This window comes from Chanodichthys erythropterus, chromosome 12 (assembly GCF_024489055.1).
Source record: "Chanodichthys erythropterus isolate Z2021 chromosome 12, ASM2448905v1, whole genome shotgun sequence".
NCBI lineage: Eukaryota > Metazoa > Chordata > Actinopteri > Cypriniformes > Xenocyprididae > Chanodichthys > Chanodichthys erythropterus.
The window spans coordinates 26,187,367-26,212,442 of NC_090232.1; the positions used below are offsets into that span (position 1 = coordinate 26,187,367).

The 25,076-nt window shown below is 37.5% G+C and overlaps 4 protein-coding genes across 12 annotated transcripts in view; 2 read left to right on the top strand and 2 right to left on the bottom strand.

Annotated features, from left to right (window-relative positions):
* Nucleotides 1-4,157, top strand: part of raph1b (Ras association (RalGDS/AF-6) and pleckstrin homology domains 1b) — a 63,378-nt gene extending 59,221 nt beyond the window's left edge. For all 7 annotated transcript variants that reach the window (XM_067405227.1, XM_067405231.1, XM_067405232.1 and 4 more), the window contains one exon: nt 20-4,157. In XM_067405227.1, coding sequence (XP_067261328.1) covers nt 20-2,623 — 2,604 coding nt within the window. In that variant the 3' untranslated portion in view covers nt 2,624-4,157. The remainder of the gene's footprint in view (nt 1-19) is intronic.
* Nucleotides 4,158-4,164: 7 nt separating this feature from the next.
* On the bottom strand, nt 4,165-8,756 carry spp2 (secreted phosphoprotein 2). Of its 2 annotated transcripts, XM_067405235.1 has the most exons (6): nt 8,655-8,756; nt 8,325-8,446; nt 6,276-6,398; nt 4,945-5,052; nt 4,386-4,431; nt 4,165-4,307 (listed from the first exon to the last, which is right to left on the bottom strand). In XM_067405235.1, exons 1-6 carry the CDS (start codon nt 8,710-8,712, stop codon nt 4,180-4,182), a joined length of 585 nt encoding a protein of 194 aa, XP_067261336.1. In that variant the 5' UTR covers nt 8,713-8,756; the 3' UTR covers nt 4,165-4,179. The 2 variants fall into 2 exon arrangements, with proteins under 2 accessions (XP_067261336.1, XP_067261335.1); XM_067405234.1 differs by having other exon boundaries at nt 4,165-4,431.
* A 1,456-nt stretch (nt 8,757-10,212) lies between these two features.
* alg11 (ALG11 alpha-1,2-mannosyltransferase) lies at nt 10,213-18,525 on the bottom strand. Of its 2 annotated transcripts, none has more exons than XM_067403191.1 (5): nt 18,446-18,495; nt 17,800-18,021; nt 15,908-16,279; nt 13,070-13,647; nt 10,213-11,819 (listed from the first exon to the last, which is right to left on the bottom strand). In XM_067403191.1, exons 1-5 carry the CDS (start codon nt 18,490-18,492, stop codon nt 11,536-11,538), a joined length of 1,503 nt encoding a protein of 500 aa, XP_067259292.1. In that variant the 5' UTR covers nt 18,493-18,495; the 3' UTR covers nt 10,213-11,535. The 2 variants fall into 2 exon arrangements, with proteins under 2 accessions (XP_067259292.1, XP_067259291.1); XM_067403190.1 differs by having other exon boundaries at nt 11,687-11,819; nt 13,044-13,647; nt 18,446-18,525.
* A 339-nt stretch (nt 18,526-18,864) lies between these two features.
* Nucleotides 18,865-23,252, top strand: cpb2 (carboxypeptidase B2 (plasma)). Its single transcript, XM_067404361.1, has 11 exons — nt 18,865-19,019; nt 19,590-19,665; nt 19,876-20,000; nt 20,222-20,330; nt 20,421-20,522; nt 21,026-21,130; nt 21,874-21,984; nt 22,180-22,270; nt 22,371-22,573; nt 22,701-22,785; nt 22,905-23,252. Exons 1-11 carry the CDS (start codon nt 18,943-18,945, stop codon nt 23,108-23,110), a joined length of 1,290 nt encoding a protein of 429 aa, XP_067260462.1. The 5' UTR covers nt 18,865-18,942; the 3' UTR covers nt 23,111-23,252.
* The last annotated feature ends 1,824 nt before the right edge of the window (nt 23,253-25,076 follow it).

Consider the following 25,076-nt stretch of genomic DNA (forward strand, 5'->3'; position numbering starts at 1 on the left):
GTTTGTTTTTTTGGTTCAGGCAAGACCAGAATCAATCCGTTCTACCCATTCAAGCCATAGCACCCATTCTTCTCATCATGTGCCTCAACAGCAGCATCCACACCTACAGCAACAGTCACATGCACTCTCAATTCCACAGTCACGCGGAAGTGTCCATCAGGCTCCGACACAGGCACTGACACAGGCACCACCCCAAGCAACTCCAGCCCCGCCACCTCCTCCTCCTCCACCACCACCTCCCCCACCCCCTCCTATTTCCAGTATCCCCCACCATTCCACTCCTACCATGTTTGCCAAATACAGCACCATCACTCGCCTGCAGAATGCCTCTCAGGCTACCACAAGTCACCACAAGCCTCAGCCTCAAATCCAGCAGCAAGTGCCACCAGTCCCACCGGCATCCAAACCACAATCAAACAATATTCCACCAGGGGCTAACATCCCACCTCCTCCTCCTCCACCTCCACCTGCCCCAATGCCTCCCCCGGGATCAGCCATGGCTGTTTTGAGGCTCGGTCCTCCAGCCCCAGCAGCAGTTTTACAGTCCTCCCCTCCTCCCCCCTCACCTCCAGCACCATCTCCTCCCCCCATAATGCATATGCAGTCACAGCCTTTACCACCTCCTCCTCCCATAATGCCCATGCAGTCACAGCCTCTACCACCTCCTCCTCCCATAATGCCCTTGCAGTCACAGCCTCTACCACCTCCTCCTCCCATAATGCCCATGCAGTCACAGCCTCTACCACCTCCTCCTCCCATAATGCCCATGCAGTCACAGCCTCTACCACCTCCTCCTCCCATAATGCCCATGCAGTCACAGCCTCTACCACCTCCTTCTTCAATGTCCTTGCAGTCACAGCCTCTACCACCTCCTCCTCTCATAATGCCCATGCAGTCACAGCCACTACCACCTCCTCCACCCATAGTGCCAATCCAATCACACCCTTTACCACCTCCTCCACCCCCTCTCCAGGCTAATGGTCTTCCCCCTCCTCCACCCCCCTCTACAGTTCAGGCACCTTTCAAAACCAGTGGACTCAAGCAGGTTCTTGCCCACAAATTTCCCAATGTACCCCAGGACTTATTGCCCCCAGCCAATCAGACCCCTTCTCCTCCACCACCACCTCCTCCACCACCACTCCCACCACCTGCACCTACACTCGCTCCTCAAAAGTATATTGCTCCAGCTCCAAATCCACCACCACCACCACCACCTCCACCACCAGGCCCAATACAACTGCCAATTCAACCAGCAGTTTTACCCAAAACTTTCACTGGTGGATTTCTACACCAAACAGCACCCAAAACTTCATGTGGCATTCTTCCAGTATCACCAGTAGCTCCATCACCTCAAGCTCCAGCACCACCACCTCCCCCCCCTCCTCCTCCTCCTCCTCCTCCACCACCTCCACCTCCAGCACCATTGAAGAACCAACCCCCACCAACACTACCCAAGCAGCACAGCATTTCCAAGACACTGCCCCTCGCCAGCCAAACCTCAACAGTGCCATCTCTGGTTAAGCAGCTTGCTAGCCAGTTTCCTGTTGCATCTCCTGCAGTGACCAATCAAGTGGAGAGTCACAAAGCTCCCCAGTCTCCACCTGCAGTGAAGGCTAAACCAAAATGGCAGCCTGTAGGTCAAGGCCAGCAGCAACAGCGATCACCTGAGTTTCCACCACCTCCACCAGAGAGTACCCTTGCTTTTCCTTCACCACCACCTCCACCACCACCACCTCCTCCTCCAGGTCCTACCCCTCCTCCTCCCCCTCCCCCTCCTCCTCCAATGTCAGGCTCGCCTATCAGAAAGTCCCCCTCTGGCCCATCTACAGGTGTCAAGAAACCTCCACCGACTCCTCAACGCAACTCCAGCGTGAAGTACAATGCATCTGTGGAGTACCAGGAGTCCCGCAGGAACTTGGTGAGCAAGTTTAACCCTAGTTCTGCTTCTTCATCAACATCAACCTCCAGTATCTCACCCTCCAAAGAGTTTTCTACAGGCCCACGGGCACCCCCCAAACCAGGGAAGCTCAATCTGGCAAATCTTCCTTTGGCTTTGCAGAACAAATTGAATCAGAACCGCCAATCAACTGCAGACTTCCCATCCCCTCCACCCCCAGACAATGAATTCTTCCCTCCTCCCCCACTGGAGTCTGACCTTCCTCCACCACCGCCCCTTCCAGGCGATCCAAATGGTGTCTCTCCGAAAATAGCCGTGGTCAATCCTCAGCCCCAGCCTGCTTGGGGCAAGAGTTCCCTGAAGAAGACGCAACCTCCAGCGTCACTTCGCTGTAATAACACTGTTAGAGAGTCTCCACCACTCTCACCACCTTCCATACAAGGGGGCCCTATTCCCCCATCTTCTCCCAAAGGCACCAACTTCTTGGAGGACCTTAACAAGACACTGAAACGCAAGTCTTCGCGAGTCTTGGGAGACAAAGTGGACCCTGTGGCCACAATGGATGACATGGCTTTGCCACCACCTCCCCCTGAGCTTTTGCATGACCAACAGAGGCACAGTGGTAGTGGTTTCATGTCCGGGAATATCTCAGGCTATGCAACGCTACGGAGAGGGCCGCCTCCAGCCCCACCCAAGCGGGACCACAGCACCAAACTAACAAACTAAGACAACTTCAACTTTTCTTGGACACTTTTGCTTGCTAATTTCATGTCTGTCCCATATAGTTGTAGAGGGGAAGCCATTATTTTGTTAATATGCTCAGCTTATTCTGTACAAAACAACTCAAGAAGTTTCAGCTTTACTGTGACTTTGTGACAGTGCATCAGTTCCAGTTTCAAACAACTGTGATTTCACTTCAACAGCTTGGTACTGCATGGAAGACAAAACTGCATCCAAAAAAAAAAAAAAATTAATCGTATTGATTTTGGGAAGACGAATGTTTTGAACTTTGAGGTTGGGTGGGATTTTTAATTTTGATTTTATATTGTTTTTATATTATTGATTATTTAATAATCTGAAGAGATTTTGTTATTTTAGACTGAAGTTTTTTTTAAAAAAAGATAATTGGACTGTTATTGTTGTTTGAGGAATTTAGGTCGACATAGACTGTGTGTTTGGTTGGTATATTAGTTCGGCACCATTTATGTGGCAGATCCAGTGCTCAGTGGATGCATCTATTCTGATCACTATTATTCTTTGAGCCACTTTAAGTGTGTTTTAACTGTAATTGTCAAAATTGTAACATGAAGGATGAGTTGTTCAGGGAGTTGCCTCAATGTCTAGTTCTGTGAGACTGTGGAATGTTTTCTTTTTTTATTTTTTATTAGAACTGTTTAAATTGTAGATATTCTCATTTGCTGCAGTATCTTTGTCTAGGTAAAACAAATGACTGCCTTGCTGTTCCTTGTTAGTCCTTACTTCCTCTGGTGAACATTCAAGCTGACTTTTACAAATTGTTCACCTATGAAGAGATGGACTTTTAAGTCATGTGACTGAATGACACAATCATTATTCACATAGATTTATCTTATATCCTGTATTATAACCTGTATTATTGGCTCATGAATACAGCCATGCCTTAAAAATATTTTAGAACATGCGTATCAAAATATTATCACCTTACAAGAAAAGGCCATTAAAAAGTTACATTTCCGTTAGTTTTACCCGTCAAAGGATTCTAGCTGATTTCCCCATTCAGGCATGACATGCAACTTCAGATTCTTACAGTAAGCACCAATCTCTAATGGCTCTATAAGAGCTACTTCGCATATGTACAGACAAGTATGCATATCTCATGTCCACATTTCTTTTTGAAGAATTTGTTTATTGAATGTATTTACAATATCATGAAACTTTTCAGGTTGTTGAGAAGTGACTAAATGAAGTTAATATTAAATTATTATAGTATCCGGTCTTGATCCATTTAAGGTCTACGAACATCATGCTCTGCATATCTCTCTGCAAAATGTGTCATTTAAAATGAAATTATACATGTTGATATCCATGCTTCTGTTCTTTTCATTGGGTTTCTTGGGGAGGTTGATGTCAGCAGGTATTTATTCATATATACTTTTCATTCAGCAAATAATCTTGTTTTAGTGGAGGTTAGTTATGAGTAGCCAGTGGCAATATTCATAGTACAGTAGTCTTTCCATTTAGCTTTATATTTGTAGCACCTTAATATTTGTATGAAGAATGTTCATGTGATTTCATTCTGCAGTTCAGTGATATGGCAGGTGATTGTTGAAATGGTCCCCACGAACGTCGTTGATTTCCCTGTTGTTATGATGGCCGGCGTGTATTGGTGGAGCCACATTGATGCTTGGTGATGAAGTTGAATGTGTGCGGTCTAAAAAAATGTCAAGAGCATTATTAACATTGTGATCACAATATTTATAAAAGTGTGAAAGATTACATAATTTTTTACCTCTAGTTCCAAAAAGATTTATATCGTAGTATAATCCTAATCTCCCCTGTTGGTAGAAAGAAGTTGTCATCAAATGATTTCACATTGCCCGTCTCAGCCACTTTATTCACATTATTTCATTAATGGATCAGTCATTCAGTCATGGATTTATTAAAATAATAGTAGTTTACTTACAATAAATAAATATATATTATTCAATATATCAAACTATCCTTGACAGTTTACATACTTATGCACAATAGTCAATCAATATTTTATTTAGTTACATTTACTGCCTTAAAAATCATTATAGCCCTTCCTGCTTGTTGCCAGTCACAACTCAGAGTGTATGTGTATACCTCACATTAAGTGAGATTGGTTCAACCTTGCATTATAAACTGGAAGAATGAAAAAATGACTACTTTGCCCTTAATGATAAGCATAAATGGTCATATCATTGTTTTCTCTGACCTCAAAAAAAAAAGTGTTTTAGGGTTTCATAGCCCTTTAAAATTCAGCTCATATCTACTCATGCTATACTGTTTGTAAGCCTATGGTGAAATACTTTGTTCACACTCACCTCCTCACTGGACTCAGAGCTTGAGCTGTCTGCCTTTGTGCATCTGAGAGAGATGATGCGAGTAAGCTCCTGAGTCACTCGCGCTCTGATGTAGCACCCTGCCTCCGACTAAAAAAAACATAGGAAGGAACAGGAATCAAATAAGATTCATGAGAAAAAAAAACAGTAAAAAAATTATACTGCTGATATTACAAATCGTTATGAAAAATCAGTCAAGTCACCGCAGAGCATTGTGGATATACACAATTTTTACAAATCAGACAACAGAAGACTATGATTTGGTGCTCAAGAATCATTAATTGCTATCAATAATTAAAACAGTAGTGCTGCTTAAAATGTTTGAAACCTTTTTTTTTTTTTTTCAGGAATCCTTAATGAATAGATAGTTCAAAAAGTGCAGACTTTTAAATGGATATTTTTTTGTAATAACATATATTTTTATCTTGCTGAATAAAAATATAAAGTTTTAATGACATTAAACTTTTGAACAGTAGTGTATAGAATGTCAAATATATAAATTTACTGTATATAGTTAATAGTTTGTCCAACATAGTTATTTCACTATGGTCTATAAAATAAAGTTATTGTAAATTAAATACAAATATAGGTTTCTAGACAATGTGTGTGTGTGTGATATTTATGGGAAGTTTATATTGAAAATTACAAACACTCACCAATTGTACAAATTATTTACATATTGCATCCTGTTTCAATTCAAATTCAGCAAGTGAATTGTAATTTAAAAGGTGTGGGGTGTGTCTCAATCAGCTCCCAATAGTTCAGTAGTCAGCCCACTGATCAGGGAGTCGGCCATTTTAAATGCTGTCTCAATTGCTAAATCCTACCAGTGCACTGAAACATTCGCTCCCTAAAAAGTCCCACAATGCAAGGGAAAAAGTCTACGATTCCTTTAACGGTAGTTCTGAAGTGCTGTTGTTCATAAATACCAGTAGTGATGTTGTACAATGAAGATGTGTCATGCTGCCAGTCATCAATAGAGTCATCAGTGTCCCAATGTGTAACTTACTGTCATTCCCAGTGCCCCAAATCATGTACACTATACACTAATTCACAACCTAGGAAGCTGATTGAGTTGCAATTTCTGTCAATTCAGTTTTGAATGGTGCACAGTCCTGGTACAAGTGCACTGAGTTTTCTAACTACACCATTAGAGACACCAGCTGTTCTGTCACAATACACAAAGACACAAATAAGAGTACTGACTGCCTTCAGTGTCATACATACACCAGTTATGTACACGCCAACCAAGACCTTATTCATGTCAATCATCACATGATATTAATGTAAATGAAGACCTTGAGATAACTTACCACAAAAAAACCTTTGCGGTACATGCAGCCCTGAGGGTTGGCCCCAGAGGTTTTCTGGCACTCTGTCTCCCTAATGCCAAACCTCAGATGCAGATCATATGTGTCCATTCCCAGAGGAAGAATCTTAATATGAATAAAAGCAACAGTTATCACAGGATAATCACTGACAATAAGAATTCTAGTTTTAGCTGCAATTGATATTTTTGTTTTTGTTGCCTAGCTTTTTTAAACCATTCATTTTGTTTTGGGTTATTGTCATTCTAAACCACACTTTTAAAGTCACCATGAAATCAAAAATACTTTTTTTTTAAATTATGGAATATTGCAGAATTTATGTGCCCTCATAATCTTTAATCAGAATAACTTCCCATCCCTCTTACAGCAACATCTCTTCTCTGATGATGTGTTTACTGGTGCGAGGGCGGGACAACCTGTCACTCACATTAGATCATAGCAATGGCAAACCACAACCAGCCAACAATCCAATCAAATCCCGATGGACAAAACCAAGTCACACCCAACTTTTTTTTTTTCCTCATTTGAGAAGCCGCTTCACTTGGATATACATCACAAAAGAAGACTAATGCAACTTCTTTTTCATGCCGACTTTAACCCCGGGTAGAGGAATGTTTCCAACTTGTAATTTAGATGTAGGGTTAGCAACGCTTTTGCGGTGTTAACCCTACATCGTAGTGCCAAACTTGTACAGTGTGATATGATGCAGTTATGATGTTATGACTAGATGCCAAACACCCGATTGCATGCGTCATATTCATGTGCCATTCACAGAAACACCTCATGTTGTATAAAAACAGTAAGTTTCAGCATTTAAAGCAACACCATGGAACATTTGCTGACGGTTCCCCCATGTGGCTGGTAAGCACAATTGTCTGTTACCAGTGTCGTAAATACTGTTACTGTATAACCTTCTCCATGGGCAGCACAATACACGTGATTTTTTGACTTAAGCTGAAGGAACCGGCTAATGCAGAAAACTCGATTGGAAACCATGTCCACCGACCAGGTAAATTAGCCCATATTACACTATGTTCTACAAATATCATTACATAGTTTTATTTATTGTTACTCCAGAATTGAAAAGTACAATAACAAAAAGAACGGTAGTATGTTAGCCTAGTTTTTTTGCTCGCATAGTTTGCTCGTATGTAGCATTGTTTGCAAAGGGTGTAATTTGCATAATAGAATAAAATGTTGTTCGCATGGTTTTGAGACTTGCAAATTAGACAGTTTCGTCTTATAGTTAGCTGTTGACTAACTCCATCCAGGCTACGAGTAAAATATGTGCCGTATGCCATAAAGCAAGCCACACTCTTCCGCTGGCAAGGGATGGGCGGGGCTATGGAAGCCTGTTTCCGCCACTAAATAAAAAAATAAAAACCGTAATTGCAACTTTATCGTAGAATTTTGACTTTTTTTCTCACAATTGCGAGTTATAAAGTCCGAATTGTGAGATATAAACTTGCAATTGTGTGATATAATGTCATAATTGTGTGAAACGTTTTTTCTCGCAATTCTTACTTTTTTGCGAGTTTATATCTCAGAATTGTGACTTTATAACTCGCAATTGTGAGAAAAAAGAAACGGCTTCCATACGGGGCTGTGTAAACCGACCCGAACACGAAACTTGCAGAGTGTGGTTGTAGCTGCTAGGAGGCTACTCAGGTATGGAGTTGAATTTGCCCGGTTAAGAGTTGTTCTACTACTGAAATAATTTTAGAGACATTATTTTAAGTTTGAAAAACTACATAGTGTTGCTTTACCGGAATAAATGTCAAATGGTCAACTCGTCTGAAGAGCGCATTTCTTTCTTACTGTTATAGTCGAAAAGTCTTATTCAGAAAAAGAAAAAAAAAACTATAGTCAGCAATATATGAGACGTGAAGCAAGATAACCCATGATTCTGTTTACCTGGGGTTTAGAATGACCCAGGGTTAACTGTGTCAAATGTGAAAATCCCATGATGACTAGATCCTAGTCACCCTACACCAGTTTTGCCATATGCAGAAATGAAACAATTTTCGTACTGACCCTCTTCAGAGACGCCTTGGACACTCTGTAGAGGTGATTCCTGGCATAACGTGCATTGATCTGGTCGAGGGCCATCTGTAGAGCATCATCTGCTTTAGAGCTGAGCTCAAACAAAGGAAGGCCTATGATTGCATGTCAGAGGTCAAAGGTTAAATGTTTTATTGATAAGCAGTTTTAACTGTTGACATATTTCAGCAATGCAAAGTACAAAATCTGCATATCTTTTTCCATTGATAATCAAATACTAGCATGTTAGTCTTACAAGAGTATCATCAAATAATTATTCTTTATGTCTTACCAGTCTGTGTCAATGATGCATGTCACACTCACCTAAACCTCCCAAAACCTGCAGGAGCAGATACAGAAAAACACAGCACCTCATTTTCATCTGTCAGTCAGACTGGATGCTCTTACCACCACACAGTCCCGTTTTTAACCGGTATGGATTTTAATTCTCCTCCTCCTTTCCTAGTACAAGGCGTTGTTTAATTTGGCATCACTCTCCTGTTCATGCACATCTGGATAAAGGGGAACTTTGTCATACAGACTCATTGCTTGTTTTACCCAGAATATGTTCTGATAATCTGATTTCAAAAATGAGTACAATTAACTGTAAAGATGTAGGTCTTTGCTGCTACAGTAAATTAATCAAATGTATTAATTGTTAATTATTTCATAGTAAATTAATAGATCATTAATTAATTTATAATGTTATCTCATATATGACAATTATATTTAAAAATTCAATAAAACTACTTTAAAATGCTATAAAAAATTTCTAAATAATTATAAAAGTTTTTCTGAGTAAATATATATATATATATATATATATATATATATATATATATATATGAATATGAATCACCTTATAATTTAGAGTTAAAAAATATTACAAAAGTTTCTGCATGATGGATTGCATATTTTATTTAAGTAGTAGTTTATTGTTTGATTTTTTTTTTTTTTTCTTCAGTATTATGCATATAGGTTGGTTTATATTCTGTGAGATGAAGAATGAACAGCTGAATTTGACATTGAAAGGATCACATTTCTGTTACATTTATTTCCGAACAATAACTAAAACTGCATATTTGACCCCTACTCTTGGAAAAGTGAAATGCAATAGATTATTGCAAAGTAACCATAGCAGGCTTCTTTTGATCACAGTATAAAGTTGCCTTTCTACTTTGTAGGTCAAAGGGGAGATGAACAGTGGAATGTCCAGTTCATCCAGACAGCTGTCAAGAGGAGTATGTGGCTAGTAAATAATTACAAACAAGAACATACTGGGGAATAAGAAAATCAAGATTTATTAAAGAGATCAAATGAGCAGACTGATCAACAGTGATTTTTGTCATAAGCCAAGATGAAATCTGCTTTCTTAACCATTAGTAGTTCCTACAATCAAGAGATGCAGAGAAAAGGTCTGTGAACTTTTTTAAAATTTGGTGGCAGATCAGTTTCACAAATCGTGAAATATGTTACAGCTAACTCTAGTATAATATTTCTCAGGGTTGGATTGTTTTTTAAAGTCAATTTCTGTATAGGCACAGACCTTATAGTATGTTAAACAATATATATATATATATATTTTTTAACTTTTACATGTTAATTGTCCAGGATTAATAATACTTATGATCAAAGTTCACGGAACATGTTGACAGTTTGTAGCACCATGTCTCAATAATGGAGGTGTTGCCACACTACATTATATGGGGTTGCTGCAATGGAATGTGTATTTAACAGCTTGTTATAGAACATTGCAAAAAAAAAAAAAAAAATGTAAAAGGCAGATATATTAAACTATTGTTTTGGTGAACAAATATTGCAATTAATAAATTATTTTATAAATATTAAATTATAAAATCATACATTTTAAACGTGTAAAAACTTGCCTAGATACTTTTGTTGCTTTAAGCATTCTTACATTTTTAGCCACTAATGTTCATGTGTTTGTAGAAACCGTCTCCACTCACTGGTTTCTATTGTGCTAATCCAGTTCTGAGTAGGTGGGTTTAGAAGTTTTAATTCTCAGTAATGATACAGATTTTACTAATCGCAGTGTAGATAAACAACGATTTCTTCCTATGAGTCAGTATCGATATTCATCAGCCAATTGTCAAATAGATTTCTAATAAAGCATCATCAATTTCATAACATGAGATTAATTGGATTATTGACAGGCAGGTGGATGAGGCATCTTTATCATGAGAAACCTTCCTAAACCTAAATATGAATTATCCAGAGAACATCTAGATTTTGAAAGTTAAAGAATTGTTAACTAGCTAGTTAAAATACTCTCAGCCCTCTCAGTTCCCTCCTCTTTTCTCAGAGTACTATGCCCTGTTTAATTTGGCCCCTCTCTGTCGCTTTGCTATCTAGTCTAGACAGACACACAGTTACCCTTACCCAGAATCAGTGCTCCTGGGATAGCTTTTCTGTATATAGCTGTTATATTGTAAAAAGAATTCTTATCTATTTCTGGAGGTTGGTTAGATGATGTACAATGTTTGGACAGCTGTATGTGACAATGCTAAGAATTGATCACTGCTGTCCAATGTAATAACTGTGTATTTATGTAATAATTACACAGAAATATTGCTACTAAAAATGATGTGGACAATCATTTCCAGACCACCACTCTATATAATTTATTGTATTAAAAAAAATAATAATAATAACAAAGCACTAGTTTAATGTTTGAATCTTCCAAGAGAAACATCACATTTTTGATACATCGTGGTTTCAACTCTCTTTTGTAACTCTCTAAAACAATAAAACAAAACAAACCTATTATAATTATAAACTATATTTATCATCTTATATAATGTACATAAAACAGATATGAAGACAAAACAGCATGTGTTTTAAATTAAACAAAATCATCTGCTTTCTGTTCATTTGCAGTGTGTAACTCTTACATTCAATGTCACTCTTATTTTTAAGTTAAAGCAGAAAGTGGCATCTCACCAGAACCAGCATTTCCCATGATGCATCCCTCACCTTAGTGATGTTTCATAACTAAAGAGCAAATGTTCACAAGACAGGTCGGTAAGAATTGCTCACTTTTGCTCTAGACACAGAATGATTCATAGTCAGTATTATGGGGCCAGCACAAGCTTGTGAACTAGACTGAACTATATGGGGCTGATTCACTATAGCCAGTCAGGACAGAGAGATGGTGAGAGTAGCATGACCCCCTCCTCCATCACTCTCATAGTCTTAGTGTTGACATTAGAGGCTCCATGGCTGCAAGAAATGAACCTTCAAACTCCTGGTCTGAGAAGCGGGTGACGGACAGACGGGCCCGACGTCGGATCTCTAACCGAGCTGCGGGAGTCATAGAAAGGATTCGTTCCATGGAGTCTGCATAGGTGTCTTCATCGTCTGCCAGGAAGCCGGTTGGACCGCCATCATAGTGAACTACAATGTCCAACTTCGGACCACCGGATTTGTGAGCCAGAATGATTGTCCCTGCAGCCATACACTCCACTACACCTGTGGAGATGTGGGAGAAGATGAGTGTCCTCAGTGTAACAGTCATGTAAATGCATAACCATAGAAAAACAAAAAGCTGTTGTTTTTAGCATTTAACATTAACAATGAAAAATATATTTATTTTTACAGCATTTTTTTAACTTTTAATGTTAGTTAATTAAAATGTTCACATTCCTGTAACTAATGTTGACAGATACAACTTTTGACTATAAAAACGTTTTAGTAAATTTTGAGATTAACATTAACTAAGATTACGAAATCCAGTAAAACTATTGTTCATTGTTAGTTCATGTTAACTAATATAGTTAATTAATACTAACAAATGAAAACTTGTAGTTACCAAAATAATCTTTGCCAATTTCATTAAAGGGTTAGTTCACCCAAAAATTAAAATTCTGTCATTAATTACTCATGTCGTTCCACACCCGTAAGACCTTCGTTCATCTTCGGAACACAAATTAAGATATTTTTGATAAAGTCCAATGGTTCAGTAAGGCCTCCATTGCCAGCAAGATAATTAACACTTTCAGATACCCAGAAAGCTGCTAAACACATATTTACAACAGTTCATGTGACTACAGTAGTTCAACCTTAATATTATGAAGCGAAAGAATACTTTTTGTGGGCCAAAAAAAAAAAAAAAAAATAACTTTAATTAACAATATCTAGTGATGGGCGATTTCAAAACATTGCTTCATGAAGCCTTGAAGCTTTATGAATCTTTTGTTTTGAATCAGTGGTTCGGTGAGTGTATCAAACTGTCAAAGTCATGTGATTTCAGTAAACGAGGCTTTGTTACATCACAAGTGTTTCGAAATTTCAATGGTTCACCACTGGGGGGTGTGACTTCGGCAGTTCGATATACACTCCGAACCACTGATTCGAAACAAAAGATTCGTAAAGCTTCGAAACTTCATGAAGCAGTGTTTTGAAATCACCCATCACTAGATATTGTTGAATAAAGTCGTTATTTTGTTTTTTCGCGCACAGAAAGTATTCTCGTCACTTCATAACAATAAGGTTGAACCACTGTAGTGTCTTTATTTTACTAGCAATGAAGGCCTCACTGAGCCATCAGATTTTATCAAAAATATCTTAATTTGTGTTCCGAAGATGAATGAAGGTCTTACGGGTGTGGAACGATATGAGGGTGAGTAACAACAATGTATTTCATTTAGTGTTTTCACAAAGTACATCTGCCTTGTGTTTTGAGATAGAACTTACTGAGTGTATGATATTCTTTATCTTACCAATACCGAAATGTTCATTCCACATAGTGTGCAACCCAATCGTGGCATCTGTTAAATCTTTCTTCAGTTCCTCAAATGGGATATTGAGTTTAAACTCCACCCTGTCTGCTAGGCCCAGCTCTTGACACAATCCCCTCAGCATCAGTACCCTGTCTTCATCTTCCTGGTTACGACATCCACCAATCAACACCAGCTTCACAGTCTCTCGACCGGCAGTCTCCACCCCCTTCCTGTCCAGAAGTTTTCTAAAAGCTCTGATTTGCAGCTGATGGTCTTTTTCAGGCCGGAACTGACCCACCGAGACCACACAGTGACACTTTTTGCCCTTTTTCTCTTCTTCCTCTTCCCCAATAGGGATGTCCAGGAAGGCCTGAACGTCGCACGGTGGGTAGACCACACTCGTGCGGTTAGGAGCGCGCCACAGAGCCAGAATGTGACCTAATGTCCAGGTGGAATTTACCATGACCACTTCACTACAGGAGCCGGCTAGACCGTACAGCAGTGCGAAGACACAGTAGTAAATCACTTTGATGGCACTCAGTACAGGGTTACTGGAGATGTAGTCTGCATTATTGAACCTAGAATGAAGATTTAAGAATGCACAAATGTAATTAGAAATTCATGTAAGCCAATTATATACACTACCATTCAAAATTGTTTTTTGAAAGAAGTCTCTTCTGTTCACCAAGGCTGCATTTATTTAATCAAAAATACATTCTAATAGTAACATTTTGAACTATTATTATAATTTAAAAATGTTTTATTTTTTAATGTATTTTAAAATGTAATTTATTCCTGTGTTAGTAAAGCTGAATTTTCAGCATCATTATTCCAGTCTTCAGTGTCACATGATCCTTCAGAAATCACTGTAATATACTGACTTGTCTTTCATGTTTTGAGTTCATACATTCATGTTTAGCGTTTGATTTTTATCTCTTTTTCTGGTCTATCCATGTCTGAGTTTCTTTGTTAATCTTGTATGTTGTTAAGTTCTGTCACTCTCTTTGTCCGCTGCTTGCTTGTCACCATGGTTTCTGATTGATTTGAGTATTCTGTTCAGGTGTGTCTGGTTAATTTACTCCCTTGTTTTCCATGTATATAAGCCCTCAGTTTCAGGGTACGTTTACATGACAACAATATGATTTTTCCTTTGCGTTTTCGGCGACAGACGACACCATTGTCAAAATGATCCCCATTCATACGAATCTGTGAAAATGGCGATGAAACACTATAGACTGAACAAGTAATGTGTATGTGCATGACGTCATCTTTTTCACAGATTCGAGTTTTTTGTTGTTTACATGGAGTTCGTTTTCAAAAACTTGCCCTTTAAAACACGTTTTAAAAAGTTTGCCTTTTCAGGCCACGAAAATGCCTTTGTCGTGTAAATGAACAGCCAAAACGCATAAAAAGTTTTCCGTTTTTAGTTTTTTAACGGTGTCTTGTAAACAGCCCTCTTGTTTTAGCTGTTTAGTTGTGTTGTTTTCTCCTGTGTTTCCCTAGACTTCTGTTTATGGATTGAAATAAAACTTCTGTGGATCTGAAGTCCTGCTTCCAGCGAGTGTTTCTACTACAGCGTGACATTCAAGAAACATTTTTATAATTTTATATTTTATAATTATATATTTATATTTATATTATTATTAATGTTGAAAACAGTTGTGCTACTACCTAATATTTTTGTGGAAACTGTGATTCCTTTTTTCAGGATTCTTTAATGAATAGAAAGTTCAAAAGAACAGCATTTTATTAAAATAGTAACAGTGCAAATTTCTTTACTGTCAATTTTGATCAAATGAATGTATCTTTGCTGAATAAGTATTCATTCCTTCCATTAAAAAAAAATACTGACCCCAACCTTTTAAACAGTAGTTTACAAATGCACATGAAACAATTCATGCACAACTTGAAAATACAACAAACATTACAAAAGTAATTTCAGAAGGTCATTTTCTTTAAAATGCTGTGCACTAATGCAGCTACTCCAAGGTTGCCCACAAAATATTCTACGGCCCAACAAGGTTTTTCAAGGTTCCTACTTTTAAAAACAAAAGTTCAAGTCGTTTGTGATTTACTGGATACAGATTAAAGATAATATATATATATATATATATATATATATATATATATATATTTAACCACAATTTAAAACTGATTTAATATTTTAGAGCTTGGGATAATTAGAAAGCATTTATGATTATTATAAAAATTGCCATGGTTAATAAAAAATGCTGAGGGGGTTAATAAAAATAAGTAAGTATCTTGATTTGTAATTTTGTAATTTTAATTGTATTTTAATGCCTATTTTAAATAATCAAAATATATATAGAGGCCCTGTTGTAAGTTGGTTCAGAACTACTGCAATACTTCACAATGCACAATAAGACCAAAAATATGTTCATTAAGAAAGAAAATAGGGCCAATTTTGAACTAGGATACAGTAATAATGGAGTTATTTTAACCCATACATCAGCCAAAAATTATGTTTTGAATGTATGTTTGTTTGTTCCTGGAATTTCGGTGATGAATGCTTTGTAAATAAGTCCCAGTTCAGCCCTGGATTTGCCAAGAACACAAACATTTTTGTTCCCTTCTTATTTATAATGATGTCACAGCTTGCAGACGATCTCTACGCAAAAGCTGCGCACGCTCGTGACTCTTTAGCTCACGCCGCCAGGAGCTCAGCTTTTTTTTCGGAAAGACTCTGTACAGTGTATCTATCTTTTGTTAATATGATACTTTTCTGAAATATGAAGGATGCACCTACTACTCTATAGGTACTCAAGATTAACATGAGAACCCCCCTAACCCCCAACCCCCCCCCCTAAAATGACTAACCTTGGGTTTCTTTCTCGAACCACAGACAGCATATCAGTGCTGATGGTTGGGTAGTGCACATAGCTTCCCACATGACATCCACCCAGATAACGGAACACAGGTAAGGTGAAGGCATAGCCCATTGAGTCAATGTAGATGTCTGGAACAAACTCAGTCAAGGCCTCCCACCCCAGGAAGATGGAGCCCACGCTCTGCCCCAGAAGGGTGAAGTGTGGGTAAATTTTAGCCTCTACCAGGAGACGATGTTTCAAGAACACAAACTTAACGGCTCTGGGGAGTCTGATGTTGAAGCGCCGCCGTGCTCCATCTAAAATCTCTTCTGCCGTCACGCCCTGATCACCTGTGTAGACCACGAAGGAAACATCTTGGTACCTGTGTATATATACAGGAATAAAAAAAGGTATGAATCCTGAATTCATGATTAGTCTTTCATTTTGTAATAAGCTCATGCTGAAGCCCAGCCCTGCTGATTCAAGCATTTCAAGACAGCTTCAGCCAAATGCAGAACTTGATACATTTATATAAAGGTAAGTGATGTACCATGCTCACTTTACTGTCCTAAGCAATTTCAAAATATAAGACTAAAGCTTTTAAAGGAACACTCCACTTTTTTTTGAAAATAGGCTCATTTTCCAACTCCCCTAGAGTTAAACAGTTGAGTTTTACCATTTTCGAATCCATTCAGCCGATCTCCGGGTCTGGCGGTACCACATTTAACATAGCTTAGCATAGTTCATTGAATCTGATGAGACCAATAGCATCTCGCTCAAAAATGACCAAAGAGTTTCGATATTTTTCCTATTTAAAACTTGACTCTTCTGTAGTTACATCGTGTACTAAGACCGACGGAAAATGAAAATTAATAATCAAGGAACTTGATTGGGAGTTGGAAAATGAGTGGAGTGTTCCTTTAAATCAAAATATGCCTAGTGACACAACAATGTAGTCTTATCCTAGATTTTCATGAGGTTATATTTTAAGAAAATATTCAAAATGCCATGCATGAAAACTGTTCACACTTAAAGTAAAACAAAATAATTTTTTTTGTCCAAATGACAGGAAGTTTAGGAGGAGCCAAAAGGACTTGTCTAGAAAGGTCTGCCTAGAATGTTTGCTTATTTTACTTTTTGGTACCAATACACTGTGATGTAAGTTTCCATGTCATGTAGGACTGCACAAAAGGTCACACTTTATTTTACAGTGCCATAATTACATTGTAATTACTCAAATAAGTACTGAGTACTATTAATTAACTGAATGTACTTACTATAGAGTTACAGTTAGGGTTGTTTTGGTTTAGGGTTAGTTACTTGTAATTATGCATAATTTACTGTTATTACTATAGTAAGTACATATAGTAATGTGTAATTACAGCACTGTAAAATAAAGTGTTACAACACAAAATAATGTTGTATATTTCATATTAATATTAAGTTATATTAAATTGCAATATTAAGTTGCATATAAGTCAAAGTCAGTGTGTGTTTTTTTGAAAGTTATGGTATAGTTTTCAATGGACAACCAAGTAACAAGCCAGTTTAAAAGTTTCAAATCATGTTGAGTTCATGTAAGACTTTACATAAAATATTCTAAACGCTTACCATCCTTGGCTTTTGATATGGTATGCATTTTTATTATCATATTAGGAATCATTATAAAGTATGTTATTCTGTATGACAATATTAATGACTAAACTCAATAAACCATACAATAAAATATGTTATTTAAAAATAGCCTAATAGTTTCAATATAGTTTAAAATTATTTAAATTATGGTTTTAGTGTTTGTTGTTGTTGTTGTAGTTGTTTTTTGTCTGCTTTCCCTTATTTGTCACTGACCCAAAAATGTCTGGCCAAATAAATGGCACACTCATAAGAGCTGAAATATCTGACCTGTTTTGAAGAGCACGTAAAGCACACCACAGCACTCTCTCTCCCCCTCCTCCCGCATTGCAGTATGGGTGGAAGAAAGCCACAGCAGGCCGGCCATCCTGAGCTCTCCTGGTCTTCCTCTTCATCTGCAGCCAGGTTCTCACCCCCATGATGAAGAGGAAGAGGATGGCTGTCAGGACAAGACTCAGATAGAAGCATGGTAACAGCAGTGACCACATTAACCTGTGGAAGGCAAAAGTCACATACAATAATCCAACTTTCATATTAATATCATCTGGCATACAATAGGTTTCCTGTTAAAAAGTTAGAGCATGGACAAGATCACAAAACTAATTCTAACGTACAATGTTACCGATTTCCTTATATTATTTTAACCAGCAATACGTACTTAATCAGAAATACTTGTGAATGTTTAAAGTATTATTATACGAAACTACAGATTAATATTCATTACTGTTATAAATAATTTTTTCAATAAAATACATAAAAATGTATGCATTCATTCATTCTAAACAGAAAGTAAACAGAGAAAGTTTATTTTAATATACATTCGTACTGTAACAGCAAGCCTGAGTTCACTGGACGTCACTTACTCGACACTAGCTTACACAATCTACAAAATTAATAAACAGTTTAAAATCATTACCTAATTAAATCGCACAGACAGAGAGACAGGTGATCGTGGGATGACATCTTCTCCAAAATATCAACACATCACCCGTCAAAACCCGGAAGTGCTTACCACTGGTCGGTTGTTGTGTTTAATGGAGCTTGGCAAACGGCTTTTTCGCCACCTGCTGGGCTGGAGCCTGAATCTGTTCGTTCATTCAGCGTCCTGATCTAAAACAAAAAATTGCCCTTAGATGCCACCTAGTGTTAAGATTTACGGTTGAGTTCTACCCTAAATGTTTTGCTCCTCGCATGCAAAAGAAATGTTAAAATTAACTATCACGATTGAATGATGGTGACATGACACCATTTGTTTTTAGACCAGTCCTTATAAACATTTTACAAACAAACTTTTGAAATACAGCGAGACCATTCAAAGTACAGTTTAACCAGCAAACAAACAGTTCTAGATCAATACTGGCCTCTTACCTTGTCTACATTATTGCACAAACTATTTGGTGACAGAACAAAAAAATGAGGCCCCTAATACAACTCGCTTACTTCATATGTTTTAACATCTTTCTTGAGAAATGTATCTGCAAATCGGAACAGTAAGTCTTCTCCTTTTTCTAAAATAATGCATTATACAGTTATATTTATATTAAGTTAAAATTTTCTGTATGTAGTATGTTAACATTTAGTAAGCTAAGAGGCTTTTATTGATATTTTATGATTGTTTATTGTAATCAGGGTGAATACAATGAAGCTACTTACTGGAGAGAGAAAAAATGGATCTGAGCAAGATATGTACCAATGCAATTTTTAGGATTTGTTTTTTATTCAACATTTAAAAATCTTTTCTTGGGTAATGATAATAGATTTTGTGCAATCAGCTATTAAATGTGGATATACAAACATTGTACCTATGAGGAATTACTACTAAAATACTACAAGTAGGCTATGAATAAGCCAAAAGTTTGAAATAACCAGAAAATGTACAACATTTGCTGAAGTGGTTATTGATAATAATTACGTATCCAAATGTTACAGACAATATAAAGTACTTGCATATGATTAGATTTTTTTTTTTCTTAAGACTTTCCCAACTTTATATACATATCTAATGCCTACATCTAACTAACAATTAAAATGATTGCTGCTATTTCCTTATTCATACACAGCGACCAGGTTTTGTCAATCACTGTATCCACACAGGAACATGTGGACACCGTGAGGAACATAACAAGTCACAATGAGGTGAGCGGTTATTTATTGCCATCTGTTGACTGGCATTCTGTCAGAGGACGATTGTGAATGTCAAATTTCTATACTGTAGATTTTGAGTTATACAAGAAGTCCAAGTAAGAATCATTCTACAAATATTGGCGTTTAATTGATTTGATTTATTGAACTGACCCTCCAGTGAGTTTCAGTTAACGTGTAAACTTATATTCTGTGCTTGTGCAGACATTATTGTGGCAGCCTGCTTCGTCCAGTTACATTACAACAAACACTGAGGTTCACCTTTACATTCAGTCAACAAGTGTGAAGTTTGTCACTGAACTCCTACGCAAACATGGCATTACTTATAGGTATGCAAATCTGTTCAATTTGGTGGAATGTAGAATGTAGTTACCTTTAAGGTAACATTTTATTTTATTTATTATGATTATTTTAAGTGAGTATTCACATTTATATTTAGGACATTTATCATGTTCCGAGTTTGATGTCTATATCGATATGATGTCTGCATATGTTAAAAAGCAACTCCTTGATTTTTAAGCCTCAGATCTGGTTTTTGATATTTGTGCAGAGTTCTTTTGGAAAACACAGCAGCACTGGTTGAGATGCAGACCAGAAATGATACATCAGATCCCCGGAGCGGAGGCGTGTTCTATGAGAGATATCATTCTTTAGAAGATGTAAACTGACAAAAATGAGAAAATTTTCCTCAACTTTTGCATTCATTTAACTGAAAATGACGATTTGACCATAGTTGTTTTCTCTATTAGATCTATTACTGGATAAATAAGACCAACCAAGATAATTCAGACATGGTGAAAGTTATTCTTATTGGGTCATCTTCTGAGAAACGGCCACTCTATGTTATAAAGGTACACTTATTGTATTAAAGGGTTTGTTCTCCCAAAAATGATATTTCTGTCATTAATTACTCACCCTCATGTTGCCCAAACCCATAAGACCTTCATTCATCTTCAAAACACAAATTAAGATATTTTTGATGAAATTTGAGGGTTTCTGAACAAGAATACCTTTTTGTGCGCAAAAATAAAACAAAAAAAAGTGCAGTCATATGGACTATTTTAATGTTGACTTTAATACCTTTAATCTGGACCTCAAAAGGTGCAATGACGTTGCTGCCTATGTGTGGTTCAGAAACCCTTGAATTTTATCAAAGATATCTTAACATCTTTTGTTCCGAAGATGAATGAAGGTCTTACGGGTTTGGGGCGACATGAGGGTGAGTAATTAATTAATGACAGAAATTTCATTTTTGGGTGAACTAACCCTTTGATTCATTGAATATGTTTTTCAGACATATTACAGACACATTCACAATTTAAATTATGACTCTAGTCACATTGTGTGTCTGCAGCTGTCAGGCAGGAGAAATGAGGTGAAGAGGGCCATGTGGATAGACTGTGGGATTCATGCGCGGGAGTGGATCGCCCCAGCCTTTTGCATGTGGTTTGTCAAATATGTTAGTATAAAGTATTCAATCTCCTTTCAGCATTATGTATCATGCTTTTCTTCACACTCAGCTTCTTCACCAACCTCTTTGTATACTTAAGCCATTTAATCATTTAATCCATTTAACCAATCTCTACTTTCCATTTGTGCATGATTTGGATAAAACTCGATATGTGGATTAAACCCTTAAATTATATCTCAAAGAGTCATCAGTTTAAGATACATTTTATTTTTGCCAGTCTTCAAGGTAGATTTCACGATTTGTGCACTAGCATAGTCCACTTCAAGGCAACATTAGTGTAGTTTTTGGAAATGTGCTTTGGGTCATTGTCCAGTAAATTTCTGTTCACATTTCCATTGGTTTGCATGTATTTGGCTCAATCCACACTGACCATTATGCCAATACGCTGCCCACTTCTTCCCGCTAAAATTAAACTCTAGAAAAAAAACTTGGTCTTTTTTTAGTAGATATAGCCATGAGTTTGTGCCATTTCAGCAACAGAACTCAGCAACTCTCATAGTTTTCCCTCTTGTCCTGCTGCTGCATTTGGTGGATATGTTTTTCTCTGGTTTATAATGGATTATCTTGCTTGACTGTGTGGTTCTGTGCCTTTATTTGACCTTGACATACAGCAGATTGAGAAATACATTCTTACAAGAATTAACAACCAGTAATTGTTCAGTAAATTGGAGCACATTAGAGCATATATGGAAAATCTAATGGAAAGTTGTTTTTCTGTTTTGTTTTGCCAGGCACTAGCATATTACAACCGGAACTCTGAAATCACAGAGATGTTGAATAAAATGGACATTTACATCTTGACAGTCATGAACCCTGATGGATACAAGTACACATGGACAACAGTAATATGTTAAAATTATTATTATTATTTTTAGTGCATTTAATATGCTGTTAGAATTATAATACATGTAGTTGTGCATTATTAATTTCCCTGAAAGGGAAAAACTGACTTTTTCTCGATCCAAATTTAGCACAGTACTTATTCTAAAAACTCAAACAACCTTGACCAACTTAACCATTTCATATTTACCAAACAGGATCGTATGTGGAGGAAAAACCGCTCTGATAACAAAGACAGCGAGTGTGCTGGAGTAGATTTGAACAGAAATTTTGATGCAAACTGGTGCAGTAAGTTCCAATTATACAGAAATTATAATTTTACTTTTAAGGACATTTTTGTTTTGAACTAATATTACTCCTGGTTTAATTCTTCCACTCTGTTCTAAAGCGAAGGGTGCCTCCGATAATCCGTGTGATCCCACATATTGCGGTCAGTTCCCAGAGTCTGAACCAGAGACCCAGGCTGTGGCACAGTTCCTGCGCTCCCATAAGGACAAAATCAAGCTGTACCTCTCCATTCACTCCTACTCTCAGATGCTTCTGTTTCCTTACTCCTGTTCCTATGATGAGGTTCCAAACCACAATGAGTTGGTGTGTGATAAAGTTAATGCATGAGTGTTTGTGGTGGTCCATGCTAGTAAATAATACAAATAAAAAGAATGTGTTTTTTTTTTTTTTTTTTTACTTCTATAAGCATGTTTCTGTTTCTTTATGACAGCAAGAACTTGTTAAGGAGGCCTCAACAAAAATACGCAGATACTACGGTAATAACTATAAATATGGTGCAGCTGCAAAAACCATTTGTAAGTTTCCTGTCTATTCTTAGAATACAATTTTTTTTTTTTTTTTTTGATAACTCTATTTGAACTTTTGCCTGTTTCTGTTTCTTTGTTATGTTAATATTCTGTTTTTCTTTCAAAAGATTTGGCCCCAGGAGGCTCTGATGACTGGGCGTATAATCTTGGGATAAAATATTCCTTCACTTTTGAACTTCAGGATCGTGGTCGATATGGGTTTCTGCTTCCTCCCAGCTTTATCCCTCAGGCCTGTAATGAGGCTCTGCTGGCAGCAAAGATCATAGCCTTACATGTGATCAAGAAAACTGAAGAGCTTTCACCAACAACCTGAGTACACTATATACTACAGATTCAAATTCTGAACTTTTACTCTTAACTAAACAAAATGTATACTTAAAATGTGCTAACAACAATTGAGAAAATGTAATATATGTTACAAGTAATAATAATAATCAAATAAAACAATTTTTTTGAGAGTGAGGTTATTGTTTTTGTGTGTGTATGCAAGTGTGTCCTATTTATCTTCATCAGATTCTTTGCATTTTAAATAAAAAAAAAAAAAAGAGAAGCATTCTGTGTGAACTGACATGATTCACGTGGACCACATTTATAACCTGGATTAATGTGGAAAAATTACATTCCTGCAAAATACACTTTGCATTGTATTGTGGTGGTAGGAGTGGTCACGTGTGTCTATACTGTTGTAGGGAACAACACATTCCAGGGCCCAGTTTATGGCCGGACCCCTCTTTGTCCGTAACAGTGGACAAAGGTTTCCTACATTTTGATTGGATCTTTGTGGACTAACATAAACAAAATGTCCAACGCCATCAGATAAAGATGCTAGGACAACATCCAGGCACCTCTTAGAGAGCAATAAAAAGACCTCTGGTACCAAGCCTAGGAAGGACATGACTTCTCATTGGTCCATATGCAGTTTCTGCCCTTCACCCACCTAGAGACTACTTCCTAAGGTTGGCCAGTGACTGCCATAAAAATTCCTCAGGACCTTAGCAGCAATAGGTGAAACAAAAAGAAATCACAGTGATCCATCCAAATCCATTCATAACTATATTTGGAAACCTTAAAACTGATGTAAACTACACACATCCATTTCATACTTATTAACAGAAATAAGTATTCTCAGTGACAGCTATTTGTAATGCAACATCTTGCACAAATGAATGAATGTATGACAGTTCAATCGTTTTCCATCTTGTTTGGACTCTATTTAATTAGAATAATATTACAGGTATTCTGGTGGTGGTTTGGAAAGTGAGAAATGAATTGGTAAACTTTAAAAACACTTTAAAGACTTTCAACATTGTGCTTTATGCAAATGAATTCCACAGGGGGAAGGAAGGGTGGGCCTGTGTGTGTCCCCTCAGATGCCAGCAGCCAATCGCAGCACTCGAATGGAGAAGTGCCAAATTGCAATCTCCTACTCATCGGAAATGGATAAAGGTACCCTTTCAACAGACGCTGCTTGTTTTGTGTCTGTCTTGTACGGGGATAGACACTAACAGATATGTTGTTCTGAGTCTCCCATCGAGAGAGACACTAACAGATACAATACCATTCTGAGTCTCTGGTTCATCCAGTGAGACATAACAGATATGCCGTTCTGAGTCCTGGCTTGCGAAGCTGAGACATTAACAGATACCACCCCATTTTGAGTCTGTCCTGTAAGGGGATAGACATTGATAGATACATTCTGGTTCTGAGCCTCTACAGAGACAGATCCCACGTTCTGAGCCTTCAGCCTTTGAGGAAAGAAACATTAACAAACATTCAGAGTTTTCGTCCAGCGAGACAGTAACGACTACAGAGAGACAAGCGGATTGACCAATTTCTGAGTGTCTGGCCCAGAGAGGCTCCTTCTGCTTGAAGATCAGGATACATAATGGCAGCAATACAAATGATGGTGAGTTTGGACTTGTGTCCTCGGTAGTTTGGATTTGGCGAGTTTGATTAAATAATACAGACTCCTGAGCACAGGAGAGCGCAGTCTGGTCATTCTGCAAATTGAACAGCAGCTTACTTGATAAAACGTCACTCAGCTCATCTTGGCAATATCTGTATTGTTCCCTATGGTTATTAAATGTGTTTTTATCGTTCTTCTGTATCAAGCATCGTTTGTTGATTTTCAAGTCAAGCCAGTGTGTGACAGAACACAAGATCTTCAACAAAAGAAAGGTATTGAGTTTGTAACAGAAAGAAGCTAAGCCGAGCCGAGCAGAGGAGAAGTTATGTTCCATTTATCAGAAAGGGCAATGAAGTATTTTGTGGAGGAGTTC